A 22500-nucleotide genomic window follows, 5' to 3' on the forward strand; every position below is an offset into this window, starting at 1 on the left:
GGGAAGAGAGTTGGTGACCTGATTGCCCTCTCGGTGCAGCAGGCCTGTATGGTTTTGGGAATGATGGGTGCAGGGTTACGTTGCAACCTAACCCGGCTTACCAACCTAAGAATATTAATGTCAGCTTTAGGTCTATGGTCATAGACTTATCAGCATTCTGTCCCCCGCCGTTCAGTTCGGGTGAGGAGTGACGCTTGCACATGCTGTGCCCAGTAAGGGCGCTCTCGGCCTATGTGGCCAGGACGCGTTCATTACGCACTCCAAACCAGTTGTTGGTCTGCTTGGCAGAAGGCCCAGGGTGGCCTCCTTTCCAAGGATGGCTTATCACACTGGATAGTGGAGGCAATCGCTTTGGCATACTCTGCCGTGGGTAAGATACCCCCCGGAGGGTATCAAGGCGCATTCTATGCGGGGTGTTGCGACATCCTCTGCGTTGTTGCGCGGTGTTCAGGGGAGGACATGTGTGCCGCGGCCTCATGGTCCTCTCATCACACTTTTGTTAGGTACTACAGTCTCGACGTGTCCGGTTCGCAATTCGCGCACGCTGTGCTGTCGGTGGCAAGAAAGTAGTATCGTTGCCACTCTAATATGTCAGACGGTCAGGCATGAACGTTGCCATACGGCCGTGGTTCACCGGTGCCTTTCGGGTCGCCCTGTGGGGTGCTCCCGGCAGCAAGGTCGGTTGAATTGAGGCAGTAGTGAGAGCTTGAGTTCGAAACGAAGTAAAACGTTAGGGTTGTGCTACAACCCGGGTTTTACGAGTGAGAACGAGAGCTCTCACTACCCAGCCTTGCTGCGTCGATGCGTCACGGGGTGCGTCGGATCTCAGCTGGCTGGAAGAAATTAGAGTGATTATCCCTGGGCTGACAGGACGTGACGTAGTCACGTGGATCCGTGTCAGCCCCAGGGGGGCACCACGCCACCTACGGGTGGGTGGTCGGTTTTAATGAAAAGTAATTTTGGAGCAAAATGACAGTCTTCCATAGTGCTGCGTACGCAGCGAACTAGGCACTAGTGAGAGCTCTCGTTCTCACTCGTAAAACCCGGGTTGTAGCACAACCCTAACGAATTCCTAGCACTCTTGCACATTCCCTACCTTGCAGCATACCTATCTGTATGTCTGTGTGTGTGTGTGTGTGTGTGTGTGTGTGTGCGTGTGTGTGTGACGTGTGTGTGTGTGTCTGTGTGTGTGTGTGTGTGTGTGTGTGTGAGTGTGTGTGTGTGTATATTTGCACATTCACCACATGGCGAGGGCTTGTTGCTTGTTGAGTAGATGAAAGCCACAGAGAGGTAATGGAACCTCTGTTGAGACGAGCCAACCAATCTGCAGCTCACCAAAATACATCTCTCTCTCTCTCTCTCTCTTACACACACATGCAGGCACACACACACACACACATACACACACAAACACACACACACACACACCAAATGCATTTGCATCTCGAGTGCCGAGGCCACTAGCTAGCTAGCGAGACAATTGGAGTTGCCATTGAAATGAAGGCAGTGTTTGTGTGTGTGAGTCCCGGAGAGAGAGAGAGAGAGAGAGAGAGCAACAGAATGGGAAATCTATCCTACAAGCAGCTTTCTATGTGGGGAGCTTAAATGAAGAATCACTTTGCTGTGCTGCTGTGGGCTGAATGAGTTCTGCACCCACGTCTGGATTTAGAGCAGAGCTGCAGAGGGACCCTTTGAATATGGCAACCTGATTATAAAAGGGAAGTCTGGGGTAGAAGGAAGGAAGGAAAGAAATCAATCAATCAATCAATCAATATTTCAAACTTTGCTAATGGAGAAGTGCCAATTTTGTGCCAATCATTTAATCATTTTGTTTTTTAAGCCATCAAAAAGCAGCAGAAATGACCTGGCAACAATTCCTGAGGTGCAACATTTGAATTCCGGTCTTGGGCAGGAAGGCATTAGGCGTTACTCAGAGTAGGCTCTAACTAACCTTGCTTGCAAGATGGATAACCTCGCGAGATCAAAAGAGATTCTCTTGACGTATCCATCTTGTCATGCACAGGCAGTTAAGATGATTGGTCGAACCATGCCGGCCCGACGAATCAGCGGCAGCCGTAGGCGGGCTCAGGCTCGTCTGGGCAAGTAGTGGGTACATGGTCTTTGTAGTTCTTTTCACTCGTCAACATGGCTGCCACCGCGGAAGTGACAGGCAGTCTGAATGAAATTGAATGTAACGTTCCCAATTCTATCTATTAAATTCTAAAAAACGACCCTCAACATTTGGGAAGGCTAAGCCACACAACTAGTTCGTTATAATCTAACTAAATGCTTCGAAGGTGACTTTACGACTGTGAGGACTCAATCAATGAATACCACGGAGATCAGGCACAGGCACCTTCGGCGATCTGATTGGTTGAAGTTAACACCCACCAGCGGTGATAGACAGATGGGTCATCCAATCACCTGCCAAGTAGCTTGGAAAAAGTGCCCGCCTCCGTCAGCGGCTCTGGTTACTGCATTCCCAGATCGACTGGTTAGTGAAACGTATGTGGAGCTATACCGTCCATCTGGCAGCGTCAGGTTAGGCTCTAACAGCCATGGCCCAATCCCACAAGGTCACAGGTGGAGTAGAAGAGACGAGAAGATCGTGGGCTTTTTTCTTTATTATTGGTGCAATAAGCTTTCAGTTTATTCCACTGGTGCACCGCACACAAAGCCACACATCGCTGCCAAAGTAGGCCAAAATAAAATCAGAAATTAATTATGTCCATTAAAATGGTAAATTACTCGCTGTACAGTAGCATTGTTGTTGGAGAAGCTTTTTAACATGCACCTTGAGATACATTAACTCTTGTTATTATTTGGCACTATATAAATATAAAATTGATTGGTTGGTTGATTGATTGATTGATTGATTGATTGATTGATTCCTCCGAAATGTCTGATAACAGTTACAGATAGTTATAGTATTTAGCCAAATAACGTAGCTTACTACTTTGATTGACAATAAATCTACAGTAAGTAAATAAATAGAAATGAGTGAAAAAGACCGCTGCTGCCTCGGGCGGTACAAGTCTCAAACCACGCGACCACTTGTTACAATAACGTCGATTCAGTTCTAAAAGGATACAGTAATGTAACGAATAATGTAATTATTTTTGTAAAGTAATTAGTCAAATAATTTCATTACTGTGGAGTAATAAGTAATATCACACTTCCTCAATAACTTGCCCAACACTGTTAATTTTACAACAAGCTCAACAGGCCACCTCTGACACTTTTTTCGGTTTATTATTTATTAATGCTACCTAATTAGCACTTGAAGCTGCCTATCAAAACAATGACGTTATGAAAGGAAATACCAAAGCAGCATAAATACATTTGCTTGACTGCCTGCAAATCACGACATCACGACCCTTGAACTCTACCCACAATCAGTCAGTTTTCCATCATAATTAGTTTAGTTTCGTCTAAGTAAAATATTCTCAGCTAACATGTGAGTGTTTGTATGTGTCACCCAGATGATACAGATGGATGATGAGAGACTTACTGTATGTGATGGTATATTTAAGCAATATAGCATGAGAGCAAGTGTGTTGTGGCGAATATATCCCGCTGATAAGCTGTTATCCCACGAGGCCGCAGGCCGAGTGGGATAACAGCTTATCAGCGGGATATATTCCACAACACCACGCAGCTCGAGTGCTATATTGCTTTTATAAAACGGTTTCCAATTATAATAATATAATAATAATAATACTATAAGTCCGACTGGCATGGTATTCTGATAGAGTCAGTTGAAACACTACTGTAAGGCGGGACCTCTAGCAAGAAGATAGACGTGCGGGTGATTTGATTGGATCGTTCTGGAGACTGAAGTTGACATTGGCCAATCCTGGCGCTTGCTGAGAAGCTGAGAGCTTTCTGGAAACCCCGACAGGCAGCTCGAGCGCAGCGCTGCATTCTCAGCGCTTGCTGAGAAGCTGAGTGCTTTCTGCAAAGCCCGACACCAACTAACGTTACGGGGTTAAATGCAGGGTTAAATGCGGGGTTAACAGCCTTTTTTTTGCAAAGAAGACATTAGCCCGCATCTATTCTTGTACAAAACATAATTTTCTGCGAAGTATTAGTAAAGTTATAAGCGAAGATCGATTCACAAGGATCTGACAGCTGTCTCCGCCATTTGTTTTTTTTGAGGTAACCAAAGGCTTTTAGTAAGAGAGTTGCCATGGCAACCAATAACCCATGGCCATGGGTTATTGGACTCGGTTACTGGAATTATACAATGGCTGTGAACCAATCAGATTGCTTGATTTGAGAGAGCCGTTTTATAAATATAAATATATATATATATATATATATATATATATATATATATATATATATATAAATATACACACTATATCATCACTACACCTCCAATTTGATAGTTTTCATTTCAGGTCTTTGCTTCTCTATGGTTTGAGCAAATCCCCCGTCCTCTCGGGCTTGAAACCTTTTCAATTCCCTCAGATAAATCAGATCACATCGAAAATTCATTCTGATCAAATTACGTAATCAACAAGTCTGTTTGTCTTTGTTCCGCAGAACGTTGACATGTTGGACGTATACAGCCGTAGGCTACAAGTTATTTTGCTCCACACAACCTCATCTGCACACACATCATCTGAATTTAAAACATAGTTAAAGTGTCAACTGGAATAAGAGCTATTTGAAAAGCTCTACTCTAAACCTCATTCTGAATCAACGTGATACTTAACAGCATAACTCTGTCAGCCGCGCTGCTGCTGCTGCTGCTGCTGCTGCTGCTGCTTTCCACACACAAACTTATTAGCATGATTTGTTAGCGCCGGCGCCACACACAGTTGCCGGGCGCTGGCCAGTATTGTGTGTGTGTGTGTGTGTGTGTTTGAGATATTGGTGTGTGTTTTTGCGTGTATATGTGTGTTTTTCTACATGTGCAGGTGGGTCTACGATGGCAAGTGTGTATGTCGGTTCTGTGGCCATGTGTGTGTGTGTGTGTGTCTGCGTGCGTGCGGGTTTGTGTTGTGTGTGTGTGTGTGTGCGTGCGTGCGTGTTTGTGTTGTGTGTGTGTGTGTGCGCGCGTGTGCGTGTGCGTGTCCATTCTATACTGTGTGGGTCATAAAGCACACCTAAGAGGACGAGAGGGTCGATGGGAAAGGGGGCTACAGCCTGCTGCATAAAACTTACAGCTCTTGGATAAACTGGTAGACTAGAGAGAGAGAGAGAGATAGAGAGACAGAGAGATGCAGTAGAGAGAGAGTGAGAGAGAGACAGAGAGATGCAGTAGATCACATGCAGATCTCGCACAGTCTCTCTCACTGTTAACACCTCTCTACATCCCTCCTAAGCCCAGCTCGTAAAAGTTACTTATGGCTGTCTCTAATCCACCCCGGTGTGAAGAGACAGCGGGCCGACAGAGTTAACTAACCACCCGGATCAAAAGAGCAGGTTCAGAGATTAGCCTGATCCAGCACGGCGTGATCCGGAGACGAGACTGATGTTTTCACAGGGGCATCGTTTCACGTGAGGGGAAATGCGCTGCTTCCCAGTATTGGACGCTTGATAGGCGTGTGCTTCCATATTGCTCCCTTGATCGGACGAACGCAGTCTCTCGCTGGACGAACGCAGTCTCTCGCTGGACGAACGCAGTCCCTCGCTGGACGAACGCAGTCTCTCGCTGGACGCCATCTGCCCCTGGATTTCAAACCGGATAAAAACACAGCGGATCATTTTGGGGGAAATCTCTCAAAAAACACGCTGCCAGAACACATTCTGCACGGCTGCTTACATCGAAAAGCCATCGCGTGGAAATGACGGGATGCTGTGGAAACATCGAAACATTCGTCGCAGTACAAGTGTACAAGTCCACCACACTTTCTAATCGCACAAATTCCGGATGTGGGCCGACTGTTTTCAGAGGCTGTAGCGGACTCTCGTCTTTTTAGATTATTTTTTGCCTTTATAGAGAGGCAAAGTGGAACGTCACTTCCTGCTTCAGCACTGTACCAGAGATTTTCATCTGCCATTTATTTTCCCATAGACATTTCGTCAAATGCTTATAAAATAGATTTACTTTGCCGAACCAAACGGTTCAGCTGACGCTATAATCGGGAGAGACCATAGAACATTTCACTCGGACCAAAACAAACAAAAAACATTGAAAAATGACTTTCTTTAAACCCACATTTCCCCCCGTTTTGGTCCCAGTGACATGTTATGCGATCTCTCCTGTTTCTAAATATATCTGTACCGTTTGGTTTGAACCAGTAAAACTATTTTGATACGCATTTTAAGAAATGTCTATGGGAAAATAAATGGCGGATGAAAATCTCTGGTACAGTGCTGAAGCAGGAAGTAGGCGGTCACTTTGCCTCTCTATTTAGATAGGACAGTATGCAGACAGGAAAGGTGGGGAGAGAGGGGATGACATGCAGGCAAAGGAGCGAGCCTTCATGGTCTGCATGCCACCAGGTGAGCCATGCGGACTCATTTTTAAAGCTACAATGAAGATACTGGTCTCAGATCAGATATAGAAGATCTAAGGCATCCATTGAACTATGTCATCATGGTAATGTAGCTTGTCGAGAAGGGGCCTAAATAACACTCCAAAGTTAGGCTACGTTTCTATAACCTTCCTCAGTGCCACCCTTGCTTGAGTGTTGAGTCTGTGCCCTACCCAGGCCATCCCAGTCAACATGGCTGCCCTGGACACACCACTGACACCTGCACCGGAGGTGATCCCCAAGGTGCATGACAAGGCAACGCAAATCGACGCAGTGGGAGTGAGAACGTGTCGGATTACCACATCAATGACTTCCACCCGCAGGGGGCGACCAACAAACCAAAGTGGGTAAGTAAGGACAAAACACAGCAACCGACAAGCACACCGTGAAGAAAGAGTGAAAATACAGGAACCTGCACGGTCTGAGAGCAAGTCCAAGAGGGCCTTTAACGTTCATCAAGTTGGCAAGCGCTCTCATGTCGACTTTTGTGGCGCTCCATGTCCGTTCTCTAAGACACCTCTGGCAATATTTCATTGCACTAAATCAGCTGACATAAACAAAGTCTACTTACGTTTCCATTCAGGTTTTGGGCAAATTCTAAACAGACTTTTGAAAAGTCGACAATCTTAAGAATCTGGCGCGTTTCTGTCTTACTTGGAGAAGGAGAAGTAATAATGATCCTGTCATGTAATCTGCTGGTAGCTGTACTTCCTTCTTTCAGGTGTGTATGAGTACATATTTTCTCCAGTATCATAAGAGAAATGTCTACGATGTGTCAAGATACACAAAACCGTTTTGGGAGTCACCTGACAAAGGCATTTTATGGACTGGGAGCTAGTGCAACGTTTTAGGACCTAAAGCCATCACCGTGCCATTTTGGGGGAAAGGAGGGGGGGGGGGACAGTTTGACCGAAACTTGAGGAGTTTCTTTAGAAATATATTGCAAAGTTTTTGTCAGCGGCGAGCTTTCAACACCAACCATGAACGATCACAAGATCCTTCTGCAGCGGTGAGTTGAAATGTATCTGCGACACTTGGAAGACGAGCGTTGTTATCCCGATCACAGCTTTGAGCCGGCCTGAACAGACTTTCACATTCACGCATGTGTTTTTCATCTCAATATGGAGAAAGGCAGATGGCCCTGACCTTTTCCATAACCTTAACCCAGAAGTAAGAGGAATGAGCAGGGGGTTATACTTCACAGACTGTATCACAAAATAAGGACAGAGTCACCGTGATGACCCCCATTGGTTTTTGGACTCGCGTTTTGAAGCCTAGAGAGTATAGGACTGTGGGCAGCTCCCCCCGAGACCGCACGACCAGACCGGGGACACCTCGGCATTCCGAAATGTCGGCACTCCTAAATACCGGCATTCCGACAAAATTGAGATCTGTCTCGCCATTGCGAAAGAACCCTCCCCCAGACCCTAACCCCAAACCTAACCTCTCCCACCCTCCACGCCTAAGCCTAACCTCCCCCAAAACCTAACCTCTCGGCAAAACATTTTTTGGAGATAAAAAGGGCCGCCTCTCCGAAAGCATAGAAGTCAATGATCGGAATGCCGACACTTCAAGGGTTTCCCAGAGCCGGCAGCAGCTCCGCCTGCTCTTGGTCCGTGATTGCTGTGCGATCATTGGACAGGTGACCTGTCACTCAACAGGTTATGATGTTATGATGCTTATCCTGGTTTTGATCAATGATAAATCAATGATTATCAATTATATTATAATTATCAATGATAAATACTGGTATCTCGGTTACTGATTACTGCATGCTATTTGCGCAGAATAGGAAATCACCACTTGTAGTGTAAATGTTTTACAGTCAACCAGGGAATCTAACTAGTCAGTGGTTTTCAAGGAAGGCCTTTATTCAAAATGATCGTGATTTTTTTGGTAACCTTCTCAGATGAAGCAGAAGGGATGAGGGTTTCGGCCGGCGTTATATTAATCATTAAAAGGAAAGTAAGACGAATGCAATTTACCATGGGAGTGGCATTTAAATATTTCCCCCCTTATTTTATTTTACTTTCTTTCATTATTATTTTTTAGAAAGAGAGTTGTGATCCACTCACCTTTTAGTATTTTTATTCATTATTCAGACAGTGGGAAAGTTGTAAAGGTGATAAAGTATCAACTATGGACTCATGACTCACATCAGTCTTACTTGGACACAGCTGTGCATCGATTTGAGCTGTGAGATACTCCTGCTAAATGCCATATAAGAACGCTCTTTATTTTTAATTTGGATGGAATGTGACGTCCATAATTTAATGATGTGTTTTTCCTCTACGCTGCCATTAAACTTTGGACTTTATACATAAATATGTTCACTAAAGCAACCAAAAGTCAATAATGGTGTCTATTTTAATCAAATAAAAAACAGGTAGAACAAATTGTGCAGGCGGCGCACAGCGTGATACTCAATTTACCCTCGGGAATCAATAAAGTATTTTCTGATTGTGATTCTGAAGTGAGACTACAGCATAGAGACATTCTGAAGTGAGACTACAGGATAGAGACATTCTGAAGTGAGACTACAGCATAGAGACATTCTGAAGTGACACTACAGCATAGAGACATTCTGAAGTGACACTACAGCATAGAGACATTCTGAAGTGACACTACAGCATAGAGACATTCTGAAGTGAGACTACAGGATAGAGACATTCTGAAGTGAGACTACAGCATAGAGACATTCTGAAGTGAGACTACAGCATAGAGACATTCTGAAGTGAGACTACAGCATAGAGACATTCTGAAGTGACACTACAGGGTAGAGACATTCTCAAGTGAGACTACAGCATAGAGACATTCAAATAGCCACAAACACACTAGACAGGGTGGGTCGGGTGTACCTGCGGTAGCGTCACCGACTCTGAACTTTCTTGTCGCGAGAGCGCTCCAGTTCGAGTCCCGACGTGTCCCATTTTAACCGTGTTTTGACTGTTTTAACCCCAACCCAAATATTAACCACGTTGTAACACATGCCAAAACCCAACCAAGTTGTTTTACTTGTCGTTTTCAACCAGGAAATGGCCTCGCTCCACCGGTTACGCCAAGTTGCCCCCGTGGTTGCGCCCAGCCGGCCCGTGGAGCCGGGGTGCATGTCGACCGATCCAATCTTATCCAAATTGATCCAATCGGATAAATGGCTGTTGAGATAAACCAATTTTTGTGTTGCCGGTAGGTGGCACTATGACTATGCGTGTGTCCAACATTGGGCACCGCACTCCGTCGGATTCCCGGCAGCGCACTCCCCAAGTTTGAAGTAGATCGGATGAACGGTTCTCGAGATAAACCACTTTTTGTGTTGCCAGTAGGTGGCGCTATGACTAAACGCATGTCCGAAAAATCGGCATCGTACTCCGTCGGGTTGCCAACAGTGCACTCCCCAAGTCTGAATGGTTTTCGAGATAAACGGCGTTTTGTGTTGCTAGTAGGTAGCGCTATGACACTTTGTCAGGTTCCCGGCAGCAGACTCCCCAACTTTGAAGTCGATCAGAAGAAATAGTTCTGGAGATAAACCACATTTGGTGGTGTATAGTGTACGACACTTTCGACATGCCTTCCTTCACTGGCTCTTCAACCAAAGTCAGAGGAGAAAGACAGCGGTAGAACAAGAGGCCCGGGCAGAGGAGAAGAAAGGGGGGAGGAGGGGTAAGCAAAAAGAATGAAAGAAAAAGAGGGATGAAAGCGAGGGAGGAGAGGGAAGAGAAAAGACTGGAACACCAGTTTCCTATTTAGATGATGATTAAAATTCATAGGCTCCCCACCTCTAACACCCCTTTACCCACTCCATCCATCCATCCATCCAGCCTCTCCCTCCCTCCCTCCCTCTCTCCGCCCCCCGATGGTGAAGCAATCTGCCAGCAGTCACAGCCTCCTCTCCCTGCAAAATTAATTTGACAGGTTTGCATTAAGGCAGCTGATCAATACCCACTTAGAGCTGTGAGGGCTAAAGCCAAGAAAAATAACGCCGGGCGTCCCTCTCCTCCTCCTCTCCTCTCCTCCTCGCCCTGGGTACCAGATGAGAAAAAATGAATCTTGGACACTTTTTTCACCCCCTCGGTCGGCGGGTCTAAGCCCTGCTCTCTATCAGATGGACACACACACACACACACACACACACAGAAATAACCACTCAAAGCACACAACTGCACGCACACATGTCCCGCGCACGCACCCACACACACACACAGTACACACACACACACACACACACACACACACACACACACACACACACACACACAGTACACACACACACACACACACACACACACACACAAACACACACACACTCCAAGCCTCTCTATCACCAGGTTGACCTCCTGCCATTGATCGGCTGCCGTTAAGTTGACAGAGGGCCTGGGAGGTGTGTGTGTGTGTGTGTGTGTGTGTGTGTGTGTGTGTGTGTGTGTGTGTGTGTGTGTGTGTGTGTGTGTTTTGTGACTTTCACTGGGCAGTTACCAGGGAACGATCAACTATACAACCTTGATAGAGAACACAGAACGACTTGGCTTGAGTCAAGACTTGCGTGTGTGTGTGTGTGTGTGTGTGTGTGTGTGTGTGTGTGTGTGTGTGTGTGTGTGTGTGTGTGTGTGTGTGTGTGTGTGTGCGTATGTGTGTGTGTGTGTGTGCGTGTGCGTGTGCATGACAGAAGGGCCAAAAAGAGTATAATTTGTGTGCAGTTGCGATGAAACACAGTGTGAGTTTTGACAGGAGCTCACAGGCCATGCATCTAAACAGGAACGATGGGAGAGGAGAGGAGAGGAGAGGAAAAGAAAGGGAGGGATGAGAGGAGAGGAAACAAGGAGGGGAGGAGAGGTGAGGAAACAGAGAGGAGCTATTTTGAGCCTGTCCTCTCCCAAAAATGACCCCATAGGCCATTTGTACAAGCAGCTTTCACGACCCATAGTTAGGTTTTAAAATTCAGCGACCTTAGTTCAATCAGAAGAGACGTGTGAATCATGAAAGGCATTTATTATACAGATGATATCATGGAAATTAAGAAGGATCAATAAAGTATCTGGCGCTCAAACCTTACAGGAAGATTTGTATCATAGGCAAAGTTTGCATTGGAGTTTGAAGTTTGCATAGTGGCTGTAGCCAAAAATGCATGTTTTAAATCTATCTATCAATACTGTACAGTCCAGCCCACCATGGTACAGTATGGGAAAGGAACCATAGTTTGAATTATATCGAAATATATGTTGCATGGTGTAGCCTATGTAATGTAGGCCAAATTTTTACAGGTACCAGCAATTCATTTCAATCAAATAAAGCATTCATTGAAATGAGAATTACCGTTAACATTACTGTACAACATTTATTAGCGTTAATTTTCACAAATCCTTTGATCCTCTGTTGTGTGTCCCCATCACTGGTACTGTAATCACTGTGTAACGTTAATGTTTGTTTACCCAACACTAAGTGTGAATCTGTGCATGCAGCAATAATGTTGAACATTAACACGGTAACTTCTGCTACTCTATCACGTTAGTCCTCTTGTAGTAGCTTTTTAACAAATGGACAATCATATAATGTCATGCAATTACGTTAGCTAAGGATTCCCTCGATTTTGTGGAAGATAATGTCAGGCGGCCGGTGCAGGCTGGTGACACAAAGTCTGGAGATAATATCCACAAACTACTGGCTTTTTCTTTGGGCTAAAAAGTCACCTAGCCGTTCTGTTTTGCGGGCAGTAGTACAGTAGTGTAGCAACAGTTAGCATAGACATAGCAACAGCTGAGCAAGAAGGCTAGGTCTACTACAACTAGCAAGAAAGTACCAGTCGTAGTAACCAGTCGTCTAGAGCAGCAGCAGCATAGTATAGACGGTTTTCACCAGAGCACAACCCCACAGCACTTCCTTTTTCTCAGCATTCGGCAAACTGCAGAAATATTCACTCGACATCGTTACTTTTGTTTTCGCCGCTCAGCTGTATAGACGGTTTTCACGGAATGGTCAGTCCTGCACTTGAATGTTTTTTTTTCTTTGATGTCCATAGCAAACACTGCAACAGGAAGTGAGTGGGGGTTCAATTTAGAATGTTTTTGTTGTCAAGTTAAAACCGTCTATACAGCAGCGTTAAGCGGACAACAAGATGGCCGCCGGCCGTCAGTACGTTTTTCTGAGAGCAATTCGGACACTCCCCCCGACTCACGCCCCTTCCCGCATTTGCGGCTCCAGATTTGAACAGATATGCCACAACGCACCAGGAAAATCCATTCATCCAATCAAACATGACCAGGAAGCGGGCTTAATTTTTCCGTATCAAAACCCAATGGGTGACGTCACCCTCACATTATCCATATATATATACAATCAATGATTGGAAACAAGTGGCTTTCTCAACTCACTGGCAGCAGAATGTCTCTTGTTTTAAGAAAAATACAATGTTACGGCTGAAACGAGACTATGTGACTCTATGAGATTGTTTTGATATACCGTGCATGTGCATTGGCCCTGTAGTCTGTGACTTTGTGGCACTCTAAAAATCTGTTAAAAACAAGTTCCACGATGGAGTGAAATATGTTTCCCCCCCCGTATTAAACCGGAGCCAATAAGCGGGGTCAAGGCAAAGTTAACGTTTCTAGACAATCTAAGCAGCCTGAGGAAGTACACCTCTCCACTTATCCCCTGCCTCCCTCCCCATCCGTCACCTGCTCTTCGAGGGCTATCCCATCTCATCCAGGCAGGAATCAATACGTGGCCCCTGAGACAGGCCCTCAATAAACAGCCTCCACAGCCCCCCTCCGCTCCCCTCCGCTCCGCACAACACAAAGTAAATGAACTCGCTACTTCTCCTCTAACTTCACCCAACCAAGAGCGGAGACCTCCAGCCCATGTTTCAACCCTCTCAAGGATGGAGTGATGTTTCAAAACCCGCCCATGATTCACTCTCAAAACGCGTTCGCACTCGCATCGGGCGTCTGCAGGCCGCGTACGTGTCGTGCACGGATATGGATCACACACACGCACGCACGCGCGCACACACACACACACACACACACACACACACACACACAACACACACTGTCTCAATCGCTAACACAGTTTCTCTTTGTCTTTTTCATTCTCGCCGCTCCAACACAGTCTCATAGGATTTTGTGAAAGGAGGAACACAGACTCTGAAACACAGATGACATCTTGGGGACACAGATTCTGTGTAGCTTTGGTCATGGTTCAATTGAATAACAACACTGAAACACAGATTTGATGTTGGGGACAATATGTGAAAAATTAAGTTCGTCCACCACCAAGCTGTGACAATATAACGCAAATTGGACACAGCATTTTCAGCTAAAGGTATAACAGTTAAATATAGGTAATTAAAACAACTTGGTTGAGATGAAGGAAAGGCTTTCCTCTTCGTTAAATAAATAAAAAATACATTAGTCGCAGGCATTAAAGCAAAACACAGCTACCTCGACCACAACACCTTTACTGTCCACAATGTTACTTCAAATGTCACATGACTTCCTGTTTGTAGTCGTGTGCACGGAACCTGTCTGTGCTTGAAAGACTGAATTGTAAAATGGTAAATGGCCTGCATTTATATAGCGCTTTTATCCAAAGCGCTTTACAGTCAGTAGGTACATTCACACACCGATGGCGGCAGGTTACCACGCAGGGTGCTGGCACACCAACGGGAGCAATTTGGGGTTCAGTGTCTTGCCCAAGGACACTTCGACATGCAGCCGGGAATCGAACCACCGACCTCTTTTATCCAAAGCTATTAGTGGACGCCCCTGAATTGTAGGACGTACAGTGCCACCACCAACACACCATTTGGTGGTAACAAGTTGTGTTTATTTCACGTACTGTTTGTGTGACATCAGGTTAGTCAAACTACTCCAGTAATCCTGTACTGGTAGGGAAATGTATACTTCTCTCACTTTGTGTGCATGCGGAGCAAGTAGCCTATTTGCATTTTAAGCCATAGTCTCATTTCCGAAACTTTCAGGAGACTAGGCTCTCTCTCTTTCTTTCTTTCTCTCTCTTTCCTTCTCTTGCTCTCTCTCTCTCTCTTGCTATTGAACCGTTCATCTCTGGGACCCTGGGAGGTGTAAATGCCTCCAAATAGCTTTGTGTTAAATCAGACTTGTATATTTCCCTATCCGCTCACAGCGCTGGCTCCTATCCGCTCACAGCGCTGCTCCGGGGAGAGAGAGAAAAGTGAGAAACTGCTTTGTTTTGCCACTGAACTTTCAAAAGAATCTCCAGCTGCTTGCCAAGGATATTACCCAAAGCCTGGTCAGTTAGCCAGGCGTCGCCTGTTTTCCTCCTTTAGCCTGGTCAGTTAGCCAGGCGCCGCCTGCTTTGTTCCTTTAACCTGGTCAGTTAGCGCCGCCTGCTTTCCTCCTTTAGCCTGGTCAGTTAGCCAGGCGCCGCCTGCTTTCCTCCTTTAGCCTGGTCAGTTAGCCAGGCGCCGCCTGCTTTGTTCCTTTAACCTGGTCAGTTAGCGCCGCCTGCTTTCCTCCTTTAGCCTGGTCAGTTAGCCAGGCGCCGCCTGCTTTGCTTCTTTAGCCTGGTCAGTTAGCCAGGCGCCGCCTGCTTTGCTTCTTTAACCTGGTCAGTTAGCCAGGCGCCGCCTGCTTTGCTTCTTTAACCTGGTCAGTTAGCCAGGCGCTGCCTGCTTTCCTCCTTTAGCCTGGTCAATTAGCCAGGTGCCGCCTGCTTTGCTCCTTTAGCCTGGTCAGTTAGCCAGGCGCTGCCTGCTTTGCTCCTTTAGCCTGGTCAGTTAGCCAGGCGTCGCCTGTTTTCCTCCTTTAGCCTGGTCAGTTAGCCAGGCGCTGCCTGCTTTGCTCCTTTAGCCTGGTCAGTTAGCCAGGCGTCGCCTGTTTTCCTCCTTTAGCTTGGTCAGTTAGCCAGGCGTCGCCTGTTTTCCTCCTTTAGCCTGGTCAGTTAGCCAGGTGCTGCCTGCTTTCCTCCTTTAGCCTGGTCAGTTAGCCAGGCGCCGCCTGCTTTACTTCTTTAGCCTGGTCAGTTAGCCAGGCGCCGCTTGCTTTGTTCCTTTAACCTGGTCAGTTAGCGCCGCCTGCTTTCCTCCTTTAGCCTGGTCAGTTAGCCAGGCGCCGCCTGCTTTGTTCCTTTAACCTGGTCAGTTAGCGCCGCCTGTTTTCCTCCTTGAGCCTGGTCAGTTAGCCAGGCGCCGCCTGCTTTGTTCCTTTAACCTGGTCAGTTAGCGCCGCCTGCTTTCCTCCTTTAGCCTGGTCAGTTAGCCAGGCGCCGCCTGCTTTGCTTCTTTAGCCTGGTCAGTTAGCCAGGCGCCGCCTGCTTTGCTCCTTTAGCCTGGTCAGTTAGCCAGGCGCCCCCTGCTTTGCTCCTTTAGCCTGGTCAGTTAGCCAGGCGCCGCCTGCTTTGCTCCTTTAGCCTGGTCAGTTAGCCAGGCGCCGCCTGCTTTCCTCCTTTAGCCTGGTCAGTTAGCCAGGCGCCATCTGCTTTCCTCCTTTAGCCTGGTCAGTTAGCCAGGCGCCGCCTGCTTTGCTTCTTTAACCTGGTCAGTTAGCGCCGCCTGCTTTCCTCCTTTAGCCTGGTCAGTTAGCCAGGCGCTGCCTGCTTTCCTCCTTTAGCCTGGTCAGTTAGCCAGGTGCCGCCTGCTTTGCTCCTTTAGCCTGGTCAGTTAGCCAGGCGCCGCCTGCTTTCCTCCTTTAGCCTGGTCAGTTAGCCAGGCGCCGCCTGCTTTCCTCCTTTAGCCTGGTCAGTTAGCCAGGCGCCGTCTGCTTTCCTCCTTTAGCCTGGTCAGTTAGCCAGGCGACGCCTGCTTTGCTTCTTTAACCTGGTCAGTTAGCGCCGCCTGCTTTCCTCCTTTAGCCTGGTCAGTTAGCCAGGCGCCGCCTGCTGTGAGTGTGTGTTTCCTGTCTACTTTATATTAGTTCCTTGTCGCTGAATGACTGTATGTGGGCGCAGCCTGGTTGCCAGAATAAAATGTCAGCATTGTATGTTTCTGCAATCCAGGGATTGTAGAATATGAATATTTCTGAACCAAAATATGTTGCATATCACTTTTGTAGAGATGTGGATATCAAATATGAACATTGTAGGCTACAGTCTGCTATCGCAGTGGCCAGAGGGCTGTGTTCGATCCCCAGTCTTGGTCACAGCGTTTCCAAAGTCTATTTCGACCGTGAGTCACATGTCATATTTTAACCAAACCATAACCTTGGGGGGTACGGTGGTGCAGTGGTAAGCGCTGTCGCCTCACAGCTCGAAGGTCCTGGGTTCGATTCCCACCTGGGACGCTGTGAACGCTGAAGGAGTGCATGCCTGTCCGCATGTCCTCGAGTGCCCACCGCCCGGGTGGGGTCGTCAAAAGGGCCTTTCTGTGTGGAGTTTGCATGTTCTCCCCGTGCCTCCCGGGGGTTTCCTTCATATAGGAACCCCCTTCACCAAAAACATGCAATATCCTGGTTGCTAATGTGGTTCCTCCTCTGGTCGTTAAGGGCGCCTGTTCAGAGGGAGGGGAACTGGTTGGAATAGCGTGAACCTCCCACGTGCTATGTCCTACCAGTGAAGCTTCCTCTGTCAGGTGAAAAGAAGCGGCTGGCTAACTGCCCATGTCTCAGAGGAAGCATGGAGCCAGTTTCGGCTCTCTCCAGATCGGCAGAGGGTGGAGTAGCAACCAGGATAAATAAATTAAATTAGCACTAATGGGGGATAAAAATGGGATAAAAAAATCGGGGGGGGGGGGGAACATAACCTTAACCAAGTTATTTGACTTGCCTAAACATAACCAAAGTTGTTCAAGTTAACGTTGGAAAGGCAAGTTTGAAACAAAACCGCCATTTTTGTTTAAAATTTACACTGAGATTGTAGGTTTGCAGAAACTTAAAATTTCACATTTTAGACATATTTTGCAGTGTTTTTGTTTAAAATTTACATTGATATTCTACATTTTCCTGGTTTGCAGAATAACGCTTTATTCTGCATGGTGATTGGATTGGTTTCCCACCTGCTTTATATGTTTTCTTGCCAGTGAATTACTATATGTGTGTGTGCCCGAGTGTGAATGTACTGTAAGTGTGCACGTGCAAGAGTGTGAACGTACTGTATGTGTGCGCGTGCACGAGTGTGAACGTACTGTATATGTGCACGCGTGCACGAGTGTGAACCTAATATACGTGTGTGCGTGCACGAGTGTGAACGTAATGTATATGTGCTCGTGCACGAGTGTGAACGCTCGCCTGTTTTTTTTCCCTCTCCCCGTCTCCCCCTCCTAGGCGAGAGCGGGGAGCTGAGACAGGAGGCAGGTCCACCACCATGCAGCCATTTCCAGGCCTACTCATCCCTCCCCGCTGAGCCCCATTACAGAAGACGGGCAGGTGAACAAGTGCACATGGAAAACAGGTTCCTCTAGGCGCTGTGGACGCACCAAACAGGCCCCCACCAACCCCCAACCCTCACACACACACACACGCACACGCACACGCACACACACACACACACACGCGCGCACGCGCACACACACACACACACACACACGCACACGCACACGCACACACACACACACACACACACACGCACGCACAGCACAGTCCTCCTTAGCCAGATGTAGATTGGAGCAGACATCAATAAATAATTTAGAGGTCTTGAGACTTTTAAGTAGGAATCTATGCAGTGTGAAACGACGTTTAATCGAGTCACTTCTGACGCCGTATCAATCAAAGGCAGCGTAAAAGCTGCTCACGTCGGCAGAAAAAGGGAGAGGTGGGATTCTTCTCCTTTTTTCTCTCTCGTTGACCAACTTCTTTTGTCCAGTTGATGGGACATTAGGTGACATTTGTATTCATCAATTGACCCAGATTTACGGGGTGGAGGGAGAGGGGGGGGGGGAGACAGAGAGAGAGAGAGACACACAGAGAGAGAGAAGGGGGGAGAAAGCAGGAGAGGGAAACTGGTTTACTCTTTGCTGCAATGCAGCTCATGTTAATGCAATAAAGCACGGGCGTGTTTTGGGGGAGAAATAGCTTTGAAGATGGCTTTCAAATAAGCCAGTGGATTTAACCTGCCACACACTTGAACGGAGCCAATCTCTTGATAAAGGAGGAAAATGTGATGAAGTGTCAGAACGCGTTGGACTGCTAATTCTCTGCAGCGCGAGGAAGCGCTGATATGATAAAACAGAAGAAGGCCTCGCTGTCAAATGAATGCTATCCGAGTTGGGCACCGATGGAGTGATTTGGGCAATATTTGCCACTTTTCCTGATGCTGCATCTCACGTCCCGGCTATTCATTTCACAATTCATATATTCAGATATTTTACATTTTGATAGCAATAACTCCCCTGATAGATCAAGCCATGCTCCTCAATAAGCAACGAAACAAATTGTATAGCATATGTATTACGTTTATATATTTATCTGTTGTTTCAATACAGCTGAGCAATTCGCTTGCAAAAACATGGCTGTCAAATTATAATAGAATTGGCAAGCTTGCACACGCAAACACACGACATACACGCACGCACGCACGCACACACACACACACACACGCGCACACACACGCGCACACACGCACACACACACACACACACACACACACACACACACACACACACACAGACACAGACCCACACAAACCCAATTCTAACCTAACCCTTATAACCAAGTCTTAACAGCCCTTTTAAAGGTGTGTGAGAAAGTGAGGACCGGCCAAAATGTCCTCACTTTCCGAAAATGTCCTCACTTCCCAGGTGTGAATCTCAAACGAGTCCTCACTAAGATAGATGTACAAGAATGCACACACACACACACACACACACACACACACACACACACACACACACACACACACACACACACAGACACACACACACACGCACGCACCAAGCTGAATTCTCTGGTGTCCATCAGCAGATGTGTACATACCCGAGTCTCAATACAATACAGATGAGCTAATAGCCTTGGAGGCTCCCAGCCTGCCTCTGATCTCCATAATATCCCTACAGAGAGAGAGAGAGAGAGAGAGGGGGAGCGAGAGAGAGGGGGAGAGAGAGAGGGGGGAGAGAGAGCGAGACAGGGGGGAGAGAGAGAGTGCACCCACACGGATCCCATAATATCTCTATACATGTCAGTCTATGGGGAATTAGGTAGACCTGGTTTACATTCGGCAGCGCTCAGAGGACAAATATTATCACTTAGAGACACATACAGCACACACACACACACACATGCGTGCACACACACACACACACACACACACACACACACACACACACACAAATGGAGGCTTATTCAAATGTGGGAATCAGACACAAATCAGAGGCGTCATGCCCATTGAAACTAACTGCCCCCTCAGATTTCTATTAATTTATGTATTTATTTATTTTTGGGTGGGGGGAATTGTTTTTCTTTTTTGTGTGTGCAAAATTCAATTCAATTCATCAATCCCATTTTCAAACACATGAAAATGAAATGCTGTTAGTTATTATAGGCATAGTTTGCATAGCAAGTTGCCTATTTGTAGCAGGCAGCTAAAGTTAGCAGTTTGTAATGTTAGCCATCACTCAATCATGTTGTTGACGTGTGATAGAGCTGTTAAGGCAGTGTGCTGTATTTACCATCACTAGCATAGGAGATACTGGACTTAGCAAAACACTCAATTCATTTGATGTCTCCAGGTCAAGATGCACTTCTCTAAAATAATTAGCATTGTGGATATAGTCTTTTTATTGAATAACATTTTGGGTGAAGCAAGATTTGTGGAAACTAATTTCCTCTTTGAGGACAAATAAAACACTATTTCTAGAAAAGTATATACCGATATATATATATATATATATATATATATATATATATATATATATATATATATATATATATATTAGGGGTGGGAATCACCAGATGCCCCACGATGCGATACTAAAACGATAATTGAGTCACGATACGATATGATATGCTAGTATTGCGATATATTGAACATTGCGATATTTCGATATATTGTCTAACTCCTTTTCCTACCTTTTCCTTGACCTCACCGGAAGTAAAACATGCAGTGTTTGTTTTGTTTTGTTTTGTTTTTGCCCCACATGTAGGCTACATTATTAAGCTTCTCTGGACTCAATACGACACTGCAGGCGCGGACTGTAACATCGGGCGCTTCGGGCAGATGCCCGGAGGCCTGGCATGGCATGGCCTGCAATCTTTTTTTTATTTTTTATTTTTTATCGATACTTGGCGTCCAAATATCGATACAATATCGTCAGGCAAAATATCGCGATACTATGGTGTATCGATTTCCCCCCCCACCCCTAATATATATATATATATATATACGGTACATACGCGCGCACGGCAGCAGGGTTTTCAAATGAACCTCCGTTTAGTTAACAGTGAGATTGTACGTATGGCAGAAAGGTTCAGTGCCAACATTTTATTCTGGTGACTGCATGTGATGGCCAGTAAATAAAAAGCCTGGTGAATTCCACTTCAGTCTGAAGCTTCAAGAGGGATCTGAGGGGATCTGATGATCACCAGGGATTTCCAGCATGGTGTGTGTGTGTGTGTGTGTGTGTGTGTGTGTGTGTGTGTGTGTGTGTGTGTGTGTGTGTGTGCGTGCATACGTGTGTGTGTCTGTGAGGAGCTCAATAGCACCTATAATTTCACCAAACACAACTCTCTCTCTCTCTCTCTCTGATCTCCTAATAACCGTGTAATATCTCAGTGATATGGCGAGTTTATGTTTTAAATAGAGCAGCGCATATGAAACTTCTCATTTCGACCCAACAACAAGGACAATTTATCAAGGTAAAAACACAACTGGGGCAAACAATAATGACACAAACATTAAATAAATGGCTACGGGAAATCACATCTCCTGTAACCTAAAATAAATAATATACAATATAATATAACAATATACAAATAAGCTGATGCTCAGGAATAAATGATTGAAAATAGATTACAATTCATCTCCGTTCATGTCCAGGCAAATTTAGCTTGTATTTCCTCCTTATTGAGAGAGCAATGGGAAATATTAATATGGCTCACGCATGGGCAATTTTCTCCCATTGCCATGAATATTAAACACATTTAAAAAGACGCGCTCTATAGGTGAAGACACTGGCTTCTGAAATATGGAGGAGGGAAAATGTGGCCTGTGCTTCTAAAATATAAAAGAAAAAACTATATATATATGTTTTGTTTTATGTAGTATGAAAGTTTTTTTTTTTTTTTAAGTAGGAGAAGGCTAACCTGACACTGCTAGATAGGTTGTTTTGATTGAGTGATTGATTGATTTGATTGAGGATAATAAAAGACAGCATCCAAGGGATAAAAACATGAGAAAGTGCGAGCACTTATTTACATCATGGTCCCTGATCCTATGGAAACAAGACATACAGCAACACATAACATCATATATACAGCACAGATCAATCACCCAAACAATTATCCATAGCAGTATACAAATAATAATAACAATACATAATAATGCATAAAAACACAATCTTAATATATCAGCCCGGACTCCAAGCTATAAGGCTACACTACACTAAGTTACTCAGCAAACATTTCAGTTAATTTCCCATTCAAGGACTGGTCAGATTTTATTACATTGGAAATTTTGTTCCATTTATCAGCCCCCAACCGCCTTCATTCCCCCCTGGTAGTTTCGCATTAGCTACACTAGCCCTTGTATTCAAGCTATGCGAGTTCCGGACATACAGAAAATAATTCCAAAAATACTTAGGACTAGGGGTGCACCGATCGATCGGCACGCAATCTGTATCGGCCGATTTTGACCTCAAATATGTGATCTGCTGATTGCAGATATTACTTTATTGTCGCCGATTGCATAGCCGATCATGCTGCACGTGAGAAACATGAGGCAGCCCATTTTCATGTCTTCAATGTCTATCGTTCAACTTTCATATTGTGCTCTAACGTTTATATCATTGTGTTGCAAAGCACACGCTTTGCTTTCGTCAGTGTACTCACCTCCACACACCGCACCAGACTGTCAACACACCCCTTGCGTCTTTGAATCACACAAATCAGCTGGTGAT

The 22500-nt window shown here is 45.8% G+C and overlaps 1 protein-coding gene across 1 annotated transcript in view; it reads left to right on the plus strand.

Annotated features, from left to right (window-relative positions):
• Positions 1–6680: 6680 nt before the first annotated feature.
• LOC310780601 (autophagy-related protein 2 homolog A-like) overlaps positions 6681–22500 on the plus strand; it is a gene marked incomplete at both ends in the record, with an annotated part of 60945 nt that continues 45125 nt past the window's right edge. The window contains one exon of the mRNA XM_083641139.1: positions 6681–6831. Coding sequence (XP_083497265.1) covers positions 6681–6831 — 151 coding nt within the window. The remainder of the gene's footprint in view (positions 6832–22500) is intronic.

Source organism: Poromitra crassiceps, assembly GCF_964638095.1.
Source record: "Poromitra crassiceps genome assembly, chromosome: 8".
Taxonomy (NCBI): Eukaryota; Metazoa; Chordata; class Actinopteri; order Beryciformes; family Melamphaidae; genus Poromitra; species Poromitra crassiceps.